This window comes from Rhododendron vialii, chromosome 6a (assembly GCF_030253575.1).
Source record: "Rhododendron vialii isolate Sample 1 chromosome 6a, ASM3025357v1".
Classification (NCBI taxonomy): Eukaryota; Viridiplantae; Streptophyta; class Magnoliopsida; order Ericales; family Ericaceae; genus Rhododendron; species Rhododendron vialii.
Window position 1 is genome coordinate 30,731,471 of NC_080562.1, and position 15,463 is coordinate 30,746,933.

The 15,463-nt window shown below is 39.2% G+C and overlaps 1 protein-coding gene across 1 annotated transcript; it reads right to left on the bottom strand.

The window, feature by feature from the left end:
- Positions 1 to 4,876: 4,876 nt before the first annotated feature.
- LOC131328969 (GPI-anchored protein LLG3-like) lies at positions 4,877 to 9,200 on the bottom strand. Its single transcript, XM_058361963.1, has 3 exons — positions 8,946 to 9,200; positions 8,550 to 8,606; positions 4,877 to 5,382 (listed from the first exon to the last, which is right to left on the bottom strand). The coding sequence occupies exons 1-3, from the start codon at positions 9,022 to 9,024 to the stop codon at positions 5,036 to 5,038; spliced, it is 483 nt and encodes a 160-aa protein (XP_058217946.1). The 5' UTR covers positions 9,025 to 9,200; the 3' UTR covers positions 4,877 to 5,035.
- Positions 9,201 to 15,463: the final 6,263 nt, after the last annotated feature.

Genomic DNA, 15,463 nt, shown 5'->3' on the forward strand with positions numbered 1-15,463 from the left:
ACCTTTGGAGGCCTGCTAATTTTGCTGAAGAACAAAACCCAGGAATTGTGCAGATATAGTTACAGCTTTTTTCGGAGCAAGTAAAGGATGACGGGAAGATTCAATACACAGTTTTATAGCACAACGCTGGGTTTTTTCCCTTTTTTCTGATTTTTGGGGTGTACTACTCTGTGCATTTATGGCAAAGCAATGGTTCAAGATACTATTCCAATACACAGCATTTTCTTCTTTTGATAGCTGTTTTATAGCTGCTAGGCATTTATAGCAAATCAATAGTCATGATACTATGCAAATTCACATCATTTACTTCTCTTGATAGGTCTTGTTATAGGCTTAGGTGCCTCATGTAATAGCGCATAGTGTTACGTGTGCTACCCAATTACTATTTATTGTGATTTGATTTATATATATCACAAGCAACTGGTTAAAACCCGCGTCTTTTTACCATTCCAACAAATTTCTGTAATCCTCTCTTTTGGGATTTTGAATTTGGATTTGCAGATAATGAGTGTGGAAAGAAATAGAAGAACAAAACCCAGGAATTGTGCAGATATAGTTACAGCTTTTTTCGGAGCAAGTAAAGAATGACGGGAAGATTTAATACACAGTTTTATAGCACAACGCTGGGTTTTTTCCTTTTTTCTTTTTTCTGTATTTTGGGGTGTACTACTCTGCATTTATGGCAAAGCAATAGTCCAAGATACTATTCCAATACACAGCATTTTCTTCTTTTGATAGCTGTTTTATAGCTGCTTGGCATTTATGGCAAATCAATAGTCATGATACTATTCAAATTCACATCATTTACTTCTCTTGATAGGTCTTTTTATAGGCTTAGGTGCGATGAAATTGTTATTTTTTAATTGCGAGCTATTTCCGTTGAAATTATTTAATCTCAGCGTTGAAATTATTTTTAGCTATTTCCGTTCCCACCATCTTCGTGCGGGGGTTAGGCTTTCGACGATGTGTGAAATAGCCTCCAAACACCAACTTACTTAGTATTTCACTAAACTTTTGACGGGGTGCGATTGTTGGTGCCCCGTTGCCTGGGCGTTCGTGGATGAAGTTAAATTAATCAGATTCGTGAGAGTTGTGTCGAAAACATTTTGGCAAACATTAACTTTGTTAATCCACTCAAACCTGAAGGGTCTTATAAATAGGAGATTTCATCCAAGATTTGATTCTATGCCAACTCATGCAAGTATGCCAATCTTCTGCAATTTAGCAAGTCCTTTTAAAAACCTATTCACTACACCCAAACCCACCATATTTCTAGACTCTGTTGGAAACCACCAACTAACCTTCGGGAACTCAAACGGCTACAAGGAATAAAAACCTACGTAAGAAGATTCATCTCAAACCTATCAGGAAGGTGTCAACCGTTTTCACGCCTAATGAAGAAAGAGATTGAAAAAGTATGGGATCAAGCCTGTGACAAAGCGTTCCAGAGCATCCAAATAAAGTCTATGTATATGAATAACCAAGTATCCTTAATTCAAGTTTGTTTCAGCCACAACTACTACAAGGTTCCAATAGTTCTCATAGTTCTACTGAAGAATAAGAGTAAGAGTACATACCTTTTGGATGCATGTTAATCTTGCCTGACAACAAACAGTAGGAACTATGCAGCTGTAGCTACAATTTTGGTTTCGGAGCAAGAAAAGGATAACCGTAAGATTCAACAAATGGTCTTATAGCGGATCCTTTTTTTTGTTTTTTTGTTATAACCTTTTTAGGTTTTTTCTGATTTGTTCAGTGTACTACGATATGCATTTATGCAAGAGTAATATAACCCAAGATACTATTGTACTTCTAATACACATCATTTACTTCGGACATTTATGGCATATCAAATAGTTAAGATACTATGGGAAGTCACATCAGTGGCTTTTTTTCTTAGATTTTCTAGGCTACAGTTTGGTATAGAATAAGTTACGTGTGCACCTAGATACCATTACTTATGAACTATTTTGGTTAGGACTTGAATTTCTTAAACTGATTTGATTTGTACCCAGTGGTATAAAAATTAACATTTTTTGGCAAATATAAGTGAAATAACTTTAAAATTTGGATTTCTTAAACTGATTTTACTTGCCTTTAGTCGTATTTAAAATAACCATTCTTTACGAATATAAGTCAAGATATTTCACTTATTTATCTTTAAAGTGGTTATTTCACAAAATTACTCATACTCTATTATTTATGAACTGTTTTTAGGTATTATCAATAGATGGATAAAAGTTGAATTTTTTAAACTGATTTCACCCGTGCCTAATGATTTGCACAATTTATTTCATGCAGTTATCTTTCAAGTGCTTATTTCTCAAAAATTCTGGTTAAGTCTAATAATTTTTACCACTTCTAATTTATCCAAACAGCACAATTCAACCAACCGCTTAGAATTTTGATAGAATTAGCAAATTCAAAACACTTAATAACCACCAACGAACCCTTTTTTTAATAGCCTTAGGAGAACTCACCATTAATACGCAATCCTATATTAGCCTCCTAAGTAACACATATGTATATCCCTGTAATTAATATTGTGTATATTTTTTTGATGTTATGCAACATCATACATTAGCTAAATACTCCACCATGAATTATTTTTCATCCTTGTGCATTTTTTTTCCCGAATTCTTAAGTCTGTCGATGCTTTTTTTTAGAATTATTGCTATATCATGTCAGTTGGTATCTCAAAAGGAAAATATTATAACCAAAATTCATTTTTTAATGAATCAAGCCACCCAAAAGCCAATAGGTTCTTTTTCTCGTCCTTATTCCGGGAAATTGGATTGAAAGCATAATCTTTTCTTCTTGGATTAATTTCGTAATAGCAAAGCAATTAATCCTCATACTATAATTATTTCCACGAACAATCCTGTAGTAAAACCAAAAGCCATTGACTTTGTTTGGTTCTCCTCTCAGAAATAATCTCTCCAAAAATTTTGACTGTTTCGTCATCCATGTTTTTTCGTCTTTAGTATTTTTTGTCAATCTTCACTTATTTTTTTCTTTTTGGATGTACATAGCGTACCTCTATTCAAAAAATAAAAATGATTGTTAAAATGTTAAATTTTTTTTACTAAAGACGAAAAAATACGTAAATCTATATAACTTTTTTATCTCAAAATTGCAAACCAAACACAGTGGAGTCATAATTTCTCCACTATATTTGTATTTGCATGCCTCTGTGTTTTTGGTAGCTCTTTGTTTTTTTGGTGAAATAAACTTTACTTACCACCCAAAAAAAAGATAAGGTCCCTAATCTTACGAATACAAGACCAAAAATAATTTCTTCATTCCAGTCCAATGACTTAAAGGACCAAAATTGAAGCTATTCCTACGAGCATAACATCTTCATGTTTCATATCATTGCTTTTGCACATAAATTACATTATGGTCTAATAATGTATAGTATGCCATGGACATCACTATAAGATTTGGTAAGTACCCGAGCAATCAATGCAAGATTTCTTCCCATATTTGCTTAGCATTCCCTCTGACAACCCATGACAGCTCAGTTCCAACTATTTCCGTGCCAACTCATGACAATCCTCCTCAAGGAAGACAGGAAGGGTATAGAGGTCGATCATGCAAAGATTATTGGTGCAATGATTCCAATGATGCTCTAAAGATCAGCATAAGATTTGGTCTGTATACCCTAGCAATCAATGCAAGATTTCTTCCAAGATTTGTTGACGGGCTTTTTACCCCCAACCTCATGCCAACTCAGTTTTGATTCGAGCATACCTCATAAAATCTGCGTAAGATTGTCACTCAGGCTTTTGTAAAATCTTTCATTACTGCCTTGACCCAACAGATTTTGTTTGGGGATATTGAACCAAATCCATGCATGACTTTACCAAAGTACCCCACACAAAAACCCAAATCGTAAACTGCAGCAAGAAAAACAGGACATAGAAGGAAAACATAGAAAGTCTAAAAACCCATTAAAGTAAAAAATAAATAACCACAATCTGGACACCCAAATCTGCGGGAGCCACCACCTAAAGCCTACGAATCTACCATACCACCCTCCAAAACACAATCCAACCCTACACAATAACTGCATACATATAAGGGCATTTTTTGAATTTCACACAGATGGCTTCGTCGCTTACATGCTCTCAAAACAAGCCAATCCTCCTTTAGGAAGTCAAGGAGGGATTAGCCTCTATGGCCTATAGAGAAACCCCTTTTTTGCTTTGAGCGCCATCAGCCAAAACAAAACCGAAGGAGGGAAAAAAGGTAGGGGTACTAGGGTTGCAAACTAGCCTAGCCAAATCGAGTTTTGCAATGTTCAGGCTTGGCTCGCAAATATAGGTAGAAGTACTAGGGCTGCAAACAAACCGAGCCGAATCGAGCTTTGCAATGTTTAGGCTTGGCTCGCAAATAATAAGGCTGGCTCGAGCTTGAAACAAGCCAGAAAAAATAGCTTGAGCTCGGCTTGGTAAACTAATGATCAGCTTGAGCTTGGTTTGTACCTGCTCGATATACTTGAACGATGAGCTCGGCTCGTACCAGCTCGATATACTTGAACGATCATCACGTGACTGAGTCGCAGGTGGAGTAAGAGGGTTGGGCTCTCTTTTAATAAAGGAATATGGCTTTCCGCGATTCACGTTTTAATGAACAAAACTCAAACAAATTACTCATCTACATTAATGTCAGTCATGGTAATAAAAAAACACAATTTTGCCACTGTATCACAGACACTTGCACACTTGTGCGCACGCGCACAAGTGTTCTTGATTTTACGAATTTTTGCAAGACGCACCAATCAGCTATCCCAGAAGACTTAAAGTATATGACTGATTATTACTGGCACTAGGTGGTATTCTTTCTCAACTCAGCATGCTAGTAGGGATGGCAATGGGACTGTATAATTTTTAGTTCCTCAGTTTCAGTTCAAGAATACCATCAGTGAAAAATACAACCTTGGAGGCAGTCTCCGTTTTCACTAAAAATCACAGAAGAGAATGTACCAAAACAATTCACACATAGTTTAGTTCAACCAATGAGAATCATCCTTTCAAAACAAATGGAATAGTAACATGAAGAAGGAAGCCGTGACCATCATTGGCATTGGTGCGGCCCTGTTGTTGACGGATGTTTTCGTAGAGGTAAAATTACCGCAATCTAGGCCTTGCTTCCCTTCAACGCACAAGCTGGAAAAGAGAGCAGGGGGGTAGTTTCCCATGGCGTTAATGTAGCTGAACATGGTTGAAGCACAATCACTTTTATCGTCGCTGATCTCTACAGAGTAAGGGCACGCGAATTCCTTTAAGGCAGTGCAACAGGGACCCGCTTGGAAATTGGGTCCTTTGCACTGGCTTGTGATGATTGTGTAGTTCTGATGCTCGAAATCCACAGTGCACGCTGCAGAGAAAAAAGAATACATTCTTCAGACACACGTTTGAAGCTATGATGATAAGAGATTTATGCCTTTCTGTCTACTTTTTCCCCAGGAGTAATATTTCAGATTGTAATACATGTGAGGGGGGCATTCTGTTTAACAGATCCAAACATGGAAAGATAATCAGGAAATTTAAACCTTTTTGAAATGTTAAAGAATGCTGTTTTCCAAAGTGCTATATTCCATTCCTTTCCGTCGTAGTTACCATGATTTGAAATGATGACCGCTTGTTTGAGACGTTGTAATGATCTAAATGATCAATATGAGATTGAAAAAGGAAAACGTAAAGACAATCAGAGTCATCCCTTGTTTTCAAAATGTCACGACTGTGAACAAGTATCATCGAGGACAAGGTGTACTCAAACGAAACGGACTTTAGTTCGAATACGAAAGGTAGGTAAGCAATCAGCCATGTACTCAATGCTCGGAGTCGCATGACTCGCATTAGCTGCTGCCTCTCTCTTCAAACTAAACTTCACATTAATTTACATCACTAAAAGACATGAGATTCCTTATCACGTGGGGCTTCACCCTCGTTTCTCGATAAGTGCATATACTTATCAACAAAGAACTCTGTTTCAGCAACATGTTCTCCATTGTTCAACTTCTTCTTAGCTTATTTCATTTTTAAGATTGTTACATTGAAATGAAGATGTGAATTACTCTGAATGGAAGTTGAGAACTTTACAGAAAGACCGCAACTTCGGAAGATTCAGCAGGCATACAATCTCTAGAAAGGTAACTGACAGACAGTGAAATAGATCATGCATCCACAAACTTCCCAAGATGATAATTGAGAACAAACCTCAAAACAAAACTCAAATTAGCAACTGCAAAATAACAGTCAGGAAGTTCATCACATGAATGAAGTTTGCAATCCAATCTGTAGGGAAGGCGATTTGATGAATGAAATCAATATGATGGCACATGACGCTTTCAACTTGGAGATGCTTTTGGGGCTAAGAGCCCAGAGGGACAAAAACCACAATGCTTGGCCAAAGCAGACAATTACTTCCAAGTGGGGCCTAGGATGCAACATGCAAGTCTTGCTCATATCTTCACATTTGAGTGCAGCATTTCTTGGTTATTTGTTTGGATTTTGATCTTTCCTCTCAAACTCATACTTGCATTTGACAATATAGAATCTTCTGCTTCCCTTGGTTTAGTCCGCAGTTTTACTTTAGAACTAGTGCATGCTCTCAACACACTTATAAATTTATAATGGCCCCCATCCCTCAAAAGTCTGGTTCTAACCCAAGTGCCATGCTGATTTCTGACTACTATCATACTCCTAAATTCACCACATACATCAACACATGGGTACTAGCATAAAATACAACATGATCTTGGCAAACGTATGAATTGCATCCTTGAGGACCTTAGTAAACAACATGTTCTTGAATCCCAACCATAAATATCGAGCCCGTATGTACTTGTATAATTTTGACTTTTGTTTACTGTTGCAACTGCTTATGATTTCATTAACTCTAAGGACTCTGATTTGAAAGGGTGGAAATGGATTTGGAAACTAAAGGTTCTCAAAAACTCAAAAGTTTTATTTGGCTTAATTTACAAGATAAACTTCCCACCAATCATCTCAGAGCTCACAGAGGGATTATCCCCCCAAGCTTTTGCCCTAGATGTGGTTATGACAACGAGGACAGGACTCATTTATTTCGGAGTGTCTGAAAGCCAAGGTTATATGGAACTGTTTTTCTAATAGCCATTGGTGCAAGAGTAGCCTTGAATGCCCGACTGAGACTTGGATCATTTCCAGTCTCAAAGCGAAAGGTAAAGCTGGGATAGGTAATGATGTTTCTTGGGTTACCCTTTTCATTGTTTGTGTGGCGAATCTGGAAAGATCGAACAAAACCAGTTTCGATGACATTGATGTTGTCACCAATATAAGCTACAGAAACATCATTAACTACTCCTATGAGATTATAGAGGCATTCAAAACTCCTCTGATCAACGGCTCCATTCAAAATTCACTAATTTCTTGGATTGCCCCAACTGCAGCTGGAGTTAAACTCAATACAGATGGATGCTTTTATGAGAGCAATGGCTGGATTTGGTGGCTTGTTTCGAGATCACAGAGGCATATGGATTCTTGGATTTTATGGGAAGCTAAACAACACTTCTAGCTTGTAGACGGAATTGTGGGGTATCTACCGGGGTTTAACGATCATCCTAGAGAAAGGATCGAGCAATGTAGTGATTGAGATGGACTCATTAGTAGCGGTTCAACTGATCAACAAGGAGAATCCCAATGGACACCCCCAACAAGCGCTTGTAGCCGATGCCCAAATTCTCATGGCTTGCACTGGAGCTGTTCTAAGTCATATTTTCCGCTTGACCAAAAAAAAAAAAAAAAAAAGCAAAGACCACCTAGCAAAGATGGGAGCAGAGAAATTAGAGGAATTGGTGGTCACAGAGGAGCCAACACAATCGGTTAGGCATTTCGTCCTAGAAGATGGCCTGGGAATTGGCCGGTTTAGGAATTAGGATAATCTCATTTTATTTATGTTGTTTGTTTAATGTTAGAACTATGTCTGTACTAAACAATCCCTTTTCGGTTTTTGAATGATCAACTTTCGAAGTACCAAAAAAAAAAAAAAAAAAAATTTCACTTTTCTGTTGCCCTCACATAATAGGAAGGACCAAGGAGTCTTAAAAGGGAACCCCGATTCATTGTTCCTTCATATGTTTTCCATACACATAACGTTTAAAGTTGACACAAAACTCAGTACTTGAACAACCAGATCAAGCCTACTTATTTTCTATTTCTCTCCTTAACTTAATTTGACTCAAAAACTTAATTTCAACAGGTACAAGCCCAAACAATTCTCTGTGTACATTTCTTCTAGGTTCCTGATGAAAGTACATTGGAATTCTCTCTATTTTGTTATTGGAGAAGTTTTAAATTAGCAAATGCAAGATGAACAAATAACAGACATTGATAAAAAAGCGATTCTTTCAAATAGATTGCGAAAAAATGGTCTTTTTCTTCTTGCCCATTACTAGTTTGGGGAGGATATGAATCACACAAATATCAAAAAATTCATCCCTCACACCACATTTTTTCACGTCAACCAAACAAAGAGCAAATTCAAAGAGAAAGAGAGTAAACCTGTTTTGGCCTGAAGGAGGGCACGAGCTGTATACCCATGAGATTGAAAGACATCACCTGCACATATAAAACCCAACCAAATCAAAATAAGGAAAATTTTGGTAATGCAAGGAGTCCCGGCCAGCTTGCGCGCATCTTGGACTAATCCTATGGCCCTCCCATGGCCGTTTCACACGCTTATGCATGGGTGAGGTGACGCCAAAAAGAATCGAATCTGAGACCTTAGGAGACCTTAGGAGAGAGCTAACCCTAAGTCCCAAGCCGATACCACTTGGCACCCTTGGGGTTTCCAAATTATCAGAAGAAAAACAAAAAAGGAATCTTACAATAATATATCCATCAAATTAATATATTCACATAAATGTATGTCGTTGCTAATTGTAGATAGAAAAATACCAGGAATGAAGGTTGAAGAAGCCAATCCCGTTAGGAGGGCGAAGAGGATCACACAGAACCATCGATTGTTCGACGCCATTTGCTTCTGTATTTGGGCGTTCGAACAAAAACGTTGGATCGACCAAATGGGTTGTCTTCAGACAGGTTTAGAACCGACCCCTTGATGTTCTGGGGACGGTTTCTGTTTCTCAGCATTAGGAGGAGAGGAGTGGTCGAGAGATCGAGAGAGAGAGAGAGAGACGAGAGGTGCGGAGAAAGAGTGGCAGAAAAAATTGAGAGGCCCCGCAACGGGGTACATGCAGGAGGTTGGTAACTGTCATTTCCCAGCACCAAAAAAAAAAAAAAAAACGAATCGTCAAATTTTCTTGAAAGTTTTATTTATTTTTTACCGGAATGAAAGTTTTTATTTGACATGCGGGTGAGACCGTGAGAGTAGATAAAAAAATTAGAGGACAAAATAAATAAAGAAGTCGTTATAAAATTCGACTTCTATTAAGAGTAAAAATGTTTGGGCCAACGGTAAGTGGAAACTTATACGAAATAATTGTGAAAAAGAGTTCAATCTATCGCACCGGAACCAAAAAAAAGTAGTTGATGGGATCGTTTTGGATTCCGAAAATAGAAATTAGGTAAAATGCAGACACAGAAGAAATGTCGATGGTGAGGTAAGTTGATTTTGGATGGAGAAAATGGCTATTCAGTATTCACAATCTTTTTTCCCTTTTTGTCCTGGTAAAAAAGAAGATAAAATGGTTAATCTACTTAAATTTTAAGATGTTTTATTACGAATTATCGTTTTGAAATTTCTACAAAAAAAATAATGATGTTTTAATCAACCTAATCCCCCCCGAAGGAGGTGGTGGACTAATTAATTGCATCAATTTTTTTTTGAACTCCAATTCAAATCAAATACCACAGGTCCAATGGACAATTTTAAAAGTACCAAAATATGGCCAAGAAGCACATTATCGTTCATAAATGTGGATAATGCTAGTTAGTGAACCAAAACCGATAACATACATGAAAATCCAAGCAATTATGCAAGTAAACTAATCTAGGAAAAACCCAAAAGGTCGCAACTTCGAATCACATGAAGTCCAAATATTTCAAACCTTGTAGCTACTAGAGGTTTGCTCGATTGTTAATTTCAGTTTCCTGGATTTAGTCGAAGTGTGCTCATACTAGCCTGTACATCCGGTTATAGGAAAAAAAAAACTAGTATTCGAGAACCAGGAAAGTTTATTGCTGTGAGTTTTATGGGCACATCTGCATATAATTTTTTTTTAAACACATTCAATTCATTTCATATCAAAGCCTGAGCCGGCAATACAGATTCCATCAAAAAATACAAGAATGAACTAAAATTATCAAGACTTCGACACATGCACTCCCTGCAAAAGCAAGACCGACAAAATCGCCAGATGAGAGCCAATCTAAGTCCATATAGTAGAGAACCTCTAGCTCAAATTTGAGAAAGCACATATGAAATCTGGACGGCAACACGACCGTGAAACCAGCACCCGCCAGTGAACCTAGCTACAGCCCAATCGCGCAACCAAACTGCCGGCACAGTCCAGACACGCAACGAAGCCCTAACACAGCTGAAAACTCTGGCCAAACAATCAAACCCTAAACTAAGAAATTATTTGCTCACCACCAACACCCACTGAATCTAGAGAGACTAGACCGGTACAGACCAGAGTGGGATGACCAGCCGGTAGAAAAACCGAGCCAAAGGGCCAGCAAAAGAAAAAAAACACAGTAAAACCCCAAACCCCGACCTCACCCTTACTAACCACTTCATCGGCTAGCTGCCGCTAGCCGGACCACTGCACGTCGCCTTCAGGAGAGTGGAATGAGGAGCATAAGAGGATAAGTAGGACTGTCTTTCCAGTGTCGGTAAGCATGCTATAAACCCACTGGTCATCCTTTTGCATAGACCCGACTCAATTATAGTCCTCGGGAATCCGCAACAAGTAAAAAAAAGTAAAAGAATTCTTTTTTTTCTATAACATAACTTAACTGAATTTTCTTCAGAACGTTCATTTGAGTCCAAGCAGACGACGTATGCTCAATCAATTAGTTATGAAATATCATTCATTTTATGTGTGATCTGAGAAACTCCTGATTAAAAGTCACCTTGAATCTGCTAAAAGACCAGGGCCAAAAACTTTCATAATTTAGTGGGGCATGTTTTAGCCAACTGAGCTATACACCCAAAAAAGATGTAGTAGTAAATAAGGATGGCAAATTCTACAAATTGCCTAGTAGGCATCATAGAGTATGCTTCACGCGCCCAAAAACCTGCACGGCTCAGCTGGTGTCAAATCCTCGATCGGATTGCAATTAGGGCTGCAAATGCACCAGCCGCTCGCGAGCGGCTAGTGGCTCGTTCAAGCTCAGCTCGGAAGTTAAATGAACAAGTTCGAGCCGATTTTTTTAGCTCGTTTTGTAAACGAGCCGAGCTTGAACTAGGATAAACTCGGCTCGAGTCGGCTCGCGAGCCGGGGTATATGTACTTTTTTTTTGTTTTTGAAAATGGGTATATATACTTAAGTTTAGGGTTTTTATCATTATTTCAGAATTTGTTCTTTCCGTTTTCACTTTCTAGTCAACCAAGAGAGATGAGAGTACACGCACACCAGTACACCCCTGCTCCATAGGAAAATGAAAGATATATACCTTCACAATCAAAATATTTTTGGTTGTATTAGGCCTATGCGAGGATATATATACATTTTTCGTTGGTTCGTTAAGGCTCGTGAACAAGCTCGAGCTCGAGTCAAGCCAAGGCCTGCTCGGCTCGAGCTCGACTAAGTTTTTAGTGAGCTCGAGCTCGTGTTCGTTAAAAACTTAATAAACAAGATTGAACATGGTAAAGCTCGGCTCGTTTGCAGCCCTAATTGCAATGAGGCTGATTAAGCTCTTAACGAAAATGACAAAGTTGTCCCTCTTTGACTTTTCCTACCCCCTTTTACCTTGTGAGCGCAGAAAAATAGGTCGCCACGTGTCAAATCCATATGTGAGCAAGAACACATCTGCTACGCTTCGTCGTCTTCCTCTCTCTCCGTTCAATAAAACTATGGGTACATATAAAATTGTACATACCATGTCCACATCGAATCTCAAAAAGATGATTCAAATTGTTCATTACTTTTAAAACATTTTTTTATGGAGCATTGTAAAAAATTAGCTCAACTCGATATCGGTAAGGATTTTTTTTTGAATTTGAGGGGGCGAAAATACTTAACTGCTGAGTTTCGTCTTTACAAATTTAGAAAAAATCCTTATCGATGTTGGGTTGAACTAATTTTTACAGGGCTTCATAAAAAAATATTTTAAAATAATGGACAGTTTGAATCATCTTGTGGGATCCGAGACGAGCCCAACCAACAAAACTCATATGTATATGATATGTACATAACATATGTACACATAGCAATACTATTATTTAAATTATTTTCATTGTTAATTTCGCATCAACTTTTTTAAAATTATATAATATTGTTATCCACCAACTCATTTAACGAAAATGATATTGGTACCGACCAAAACATACCGATAGTGTATTGACCGCCGCGCCGGGCCCACTCCGGCCACCGGACGGCCGATCTGAGCCGTCCAAAAATTCTAAAAAGAAAAAGAAGAGAGGCCCTACACGAGAATCAACACATATATATACGAAAAAATGGGGTGTTTGGATTGAGCACCTACACACATCGGATGACGTTGATTCTCGCGTAGGGCCTCTCGTTTTTTAGAATTTTTAGACGGCTCGGATCAGCCATCCGGTGGCCGGAGTGGGCCCGGCGCGGTGGTCGGTACACCGTCGGTATATTTTTGGTCGGTGCACATAGCATCACTCCTCATTTAATAGCTTATACCATTAGATAGGTGCAACTTCAGTATTTTTATTCTCAACACGTCCCTTCACATATAGCTAAACTCTCTTTCATAAGCGAGCTAAACATGTATAAATTTTAATCATAATGTATGTGAATTTGAAAGTAAACTGGAGAGAGAGTACAAAAGATGAAGGATAATATTGTCATTTAAAAAAGTTTAAAAAAGTACACCTTGATCTTTTGGAAAATTGTGCTGGTAGAACAGTAAAGTAGTACAACTTTTTTATACGTGACCCGTTCAAAATGATGAGAAAGATATGCTTTATGTCTTGTCGGAGATGCCCAATGGGCTGTTCCTAGCAGGACCCAATAAGGATTGGTGCGGAAAAGAGGACGGCCCCTCTTCTTAGTGGCATTTGATTAAGACATTGCAAAATGATCGGGGGATAACCTCCTCGAGTGAGTGATCCGGGAACTGGAAGTAGAATGGGGCTGTAAGAGCCACCATAAGCTATCTGAAGGGAGAGGTCTTATGTCCTCCAAATCGCACCGCGTATTGTTAGTCTTCGTCCCTTCGCTTCAAGCTTTGCCTCACATCTTGGAAGGTATATACATACACATCCTGCTGGCTTGGAATACTACTAAGGGCGACTTGGGCTTCATGAAAAGCTTGCTTGGTCTTTCTGTGTACCCAGAGTCGGTCTACCCATAGCGTAGTACAAGATTCAAACTTGCGGGTTGTTGAGAGCCTTTCAAGGCCATTTTCATTGTATTTTGCTGTTTAGTGATCAGTTTTCAAGGAGTTTTTTTCATCTCACTTTTTTTGAAATAGATATATTGAAGGAGCAACCGCCTCATAATGATGATTGGGAGTGTAACATGATCTCTTCCATCCTTTCGCCGCCATAGCGCTCCTCAAACATCTCCGCGAGCCGGAAGGCGAGGTTTAAATCGGAAGGTCTTTTAAAGCTCGGACTTCGAACCTACGTTCTATTAATTTGCCCAAGGCAAGTCGACCGGGTCTTTCTCTATTGTTCTGTTCCCGCCACGAGAAAGATGCACGGAAGAGGTATGCCCAGCGCGCGGAATCTGATCGAACTGGGTCTAATGGAACAAGATCTCGATCTCAATAAGGAATTAGAATCTGGAAGGGCCGGCCATTAAAGATGAAATAAGCTCGCCTAGTCATTGCCAGGAGGTAAGTGCCACTCATTTCCAGGACTTCGATCAAGATAGGGCCCCGGAAGACAGTAATTGGTCCTCACTCTTCATCCTACCGAAAGGTGTTATCAAACAAGTGGAACAAGTTCTTAGAGCTTTCCACCTAAGCACAACCCCACAACCGCCCACCCCCACCCCCCCCCCCCCCCCCCCCCCCCCCCCCCCACACACATACACACACCCTTCCTTTTCTTCTTTACTACCGCCTCGCTGGCTCTCTTTCTTGTTATCCTGTTGCATATGGATAGTTGCACAGTTTTGGTGATTTAGGTAGGAAAGAAGGGGTGGATTATAACAGGGATTGTTTTACACCATGGATTCTTTGCTCTTCTCCGTGTGTATTGGAATGAATGGAGTCACTAACCCGACTTTCTACAGCCGGTTAAAGGGTTTTCATGGTAATACTTTTACCGCTGCTACCTATGCCTCCTTCGAAAGCTCTGGGTCAAAGATACAATGCTAAGGCGCACTCCCAAATTGCCAAGCAAGAGGTTGTTTACTCACGATACCAGTAGAATAGGAACCCTTCCCCTCCCAAAAGGTGTGGCTGATTTCCCCTCTTTTGCAATCAGTTTCGCTAGAGTCTCTGCTGCTCTAACTAATTGTCCGTTTGCATGCATGGGCATAGAGAGAGCCTGTAATTACGCATATAGCACCAGAGCGTGAAATTCTTCTTTCTTTCTGCAGGGACCAGAAGATTGCCCATTAGGTGTGGGGTCCTTGTGGTAACCCTCTCCTTAGCTGCTGAAAGAAGGAGCCAGCGCATTATATTACCCAAGTCAAATGATTGTTGCCGGGGACCCCCTGATTGAGGGATTTCACACCACCAGTAAGAAAAAAGTGGCTAGGATGAGTCGAAAGTTTCACCCAATTGATTTGGAAGCCACATCTGGTGGAGGAAGGGGAGAAGGAAGAAGTCTTACCTGAGTAAGCCTTAGGCCTTAGGGAAGTCACTTTCCGATCCGGAGGCAGAGTAAAGAGCTATGACCCATACTATTTGTGAATTATTTGGCTTAAATTGTTGTTGCTAGCAAACGAACTAGGAAGACGTTTCAAATACCGCACACCTAAACTTTCTAGTTGATCCAACTGCTTGGAAGCAACTTGCTATCTATCGATAGGCGAGCGTAGAGTGTTGTGGCCAACTCGAATGATGAATATAAAAATGAAAATCGAAAGACCAACGAACGATCAAGGAAGAGAAAGAGGGAGCACTAAATGAGACAGTGGAAGAGTTTTTTCTCTGCTTACGCTATTGGTTTAAATCTATTGCATCAGTCGGGCACCATTGGGGTGTGATTTGGGACTGTTTTTGGGCTGCCCCTCTAACAGAAAAGCAGGAAAGCCCGATTGGTCTTACCGGAGAGTATGAGCTCTTGTCTTTCCGTTCTTTTCTCTATCTAAACCTTCTTCTTTGTAGCTCAAAAGGACATGGCTAAAACATATCAAGAT

Coding starts and splice junctions, on each gene's coding strand:
- LOC131328969 (XM_058361963.1), bottom strand. CDS start 9,024: ATGGCGTCGAACAATCGATGGTTCTGTGTGATCCTCTTCGCCCTCCTA. Junction 8,607..8,945: donor TTCTTCAACCTTCATTCCTG/GTATTTTTCTAT, acceptor TTATATGTGCAG/GTGATGTCTTTCAATCTCAT. Junction 5,383..8,549: donor CCTCCTTCAGGCCAAAACAG/GTTTACTCTCTT, acceptor TTTTCTCTGCAG/CGTGCACTGTGGATTTCGAG.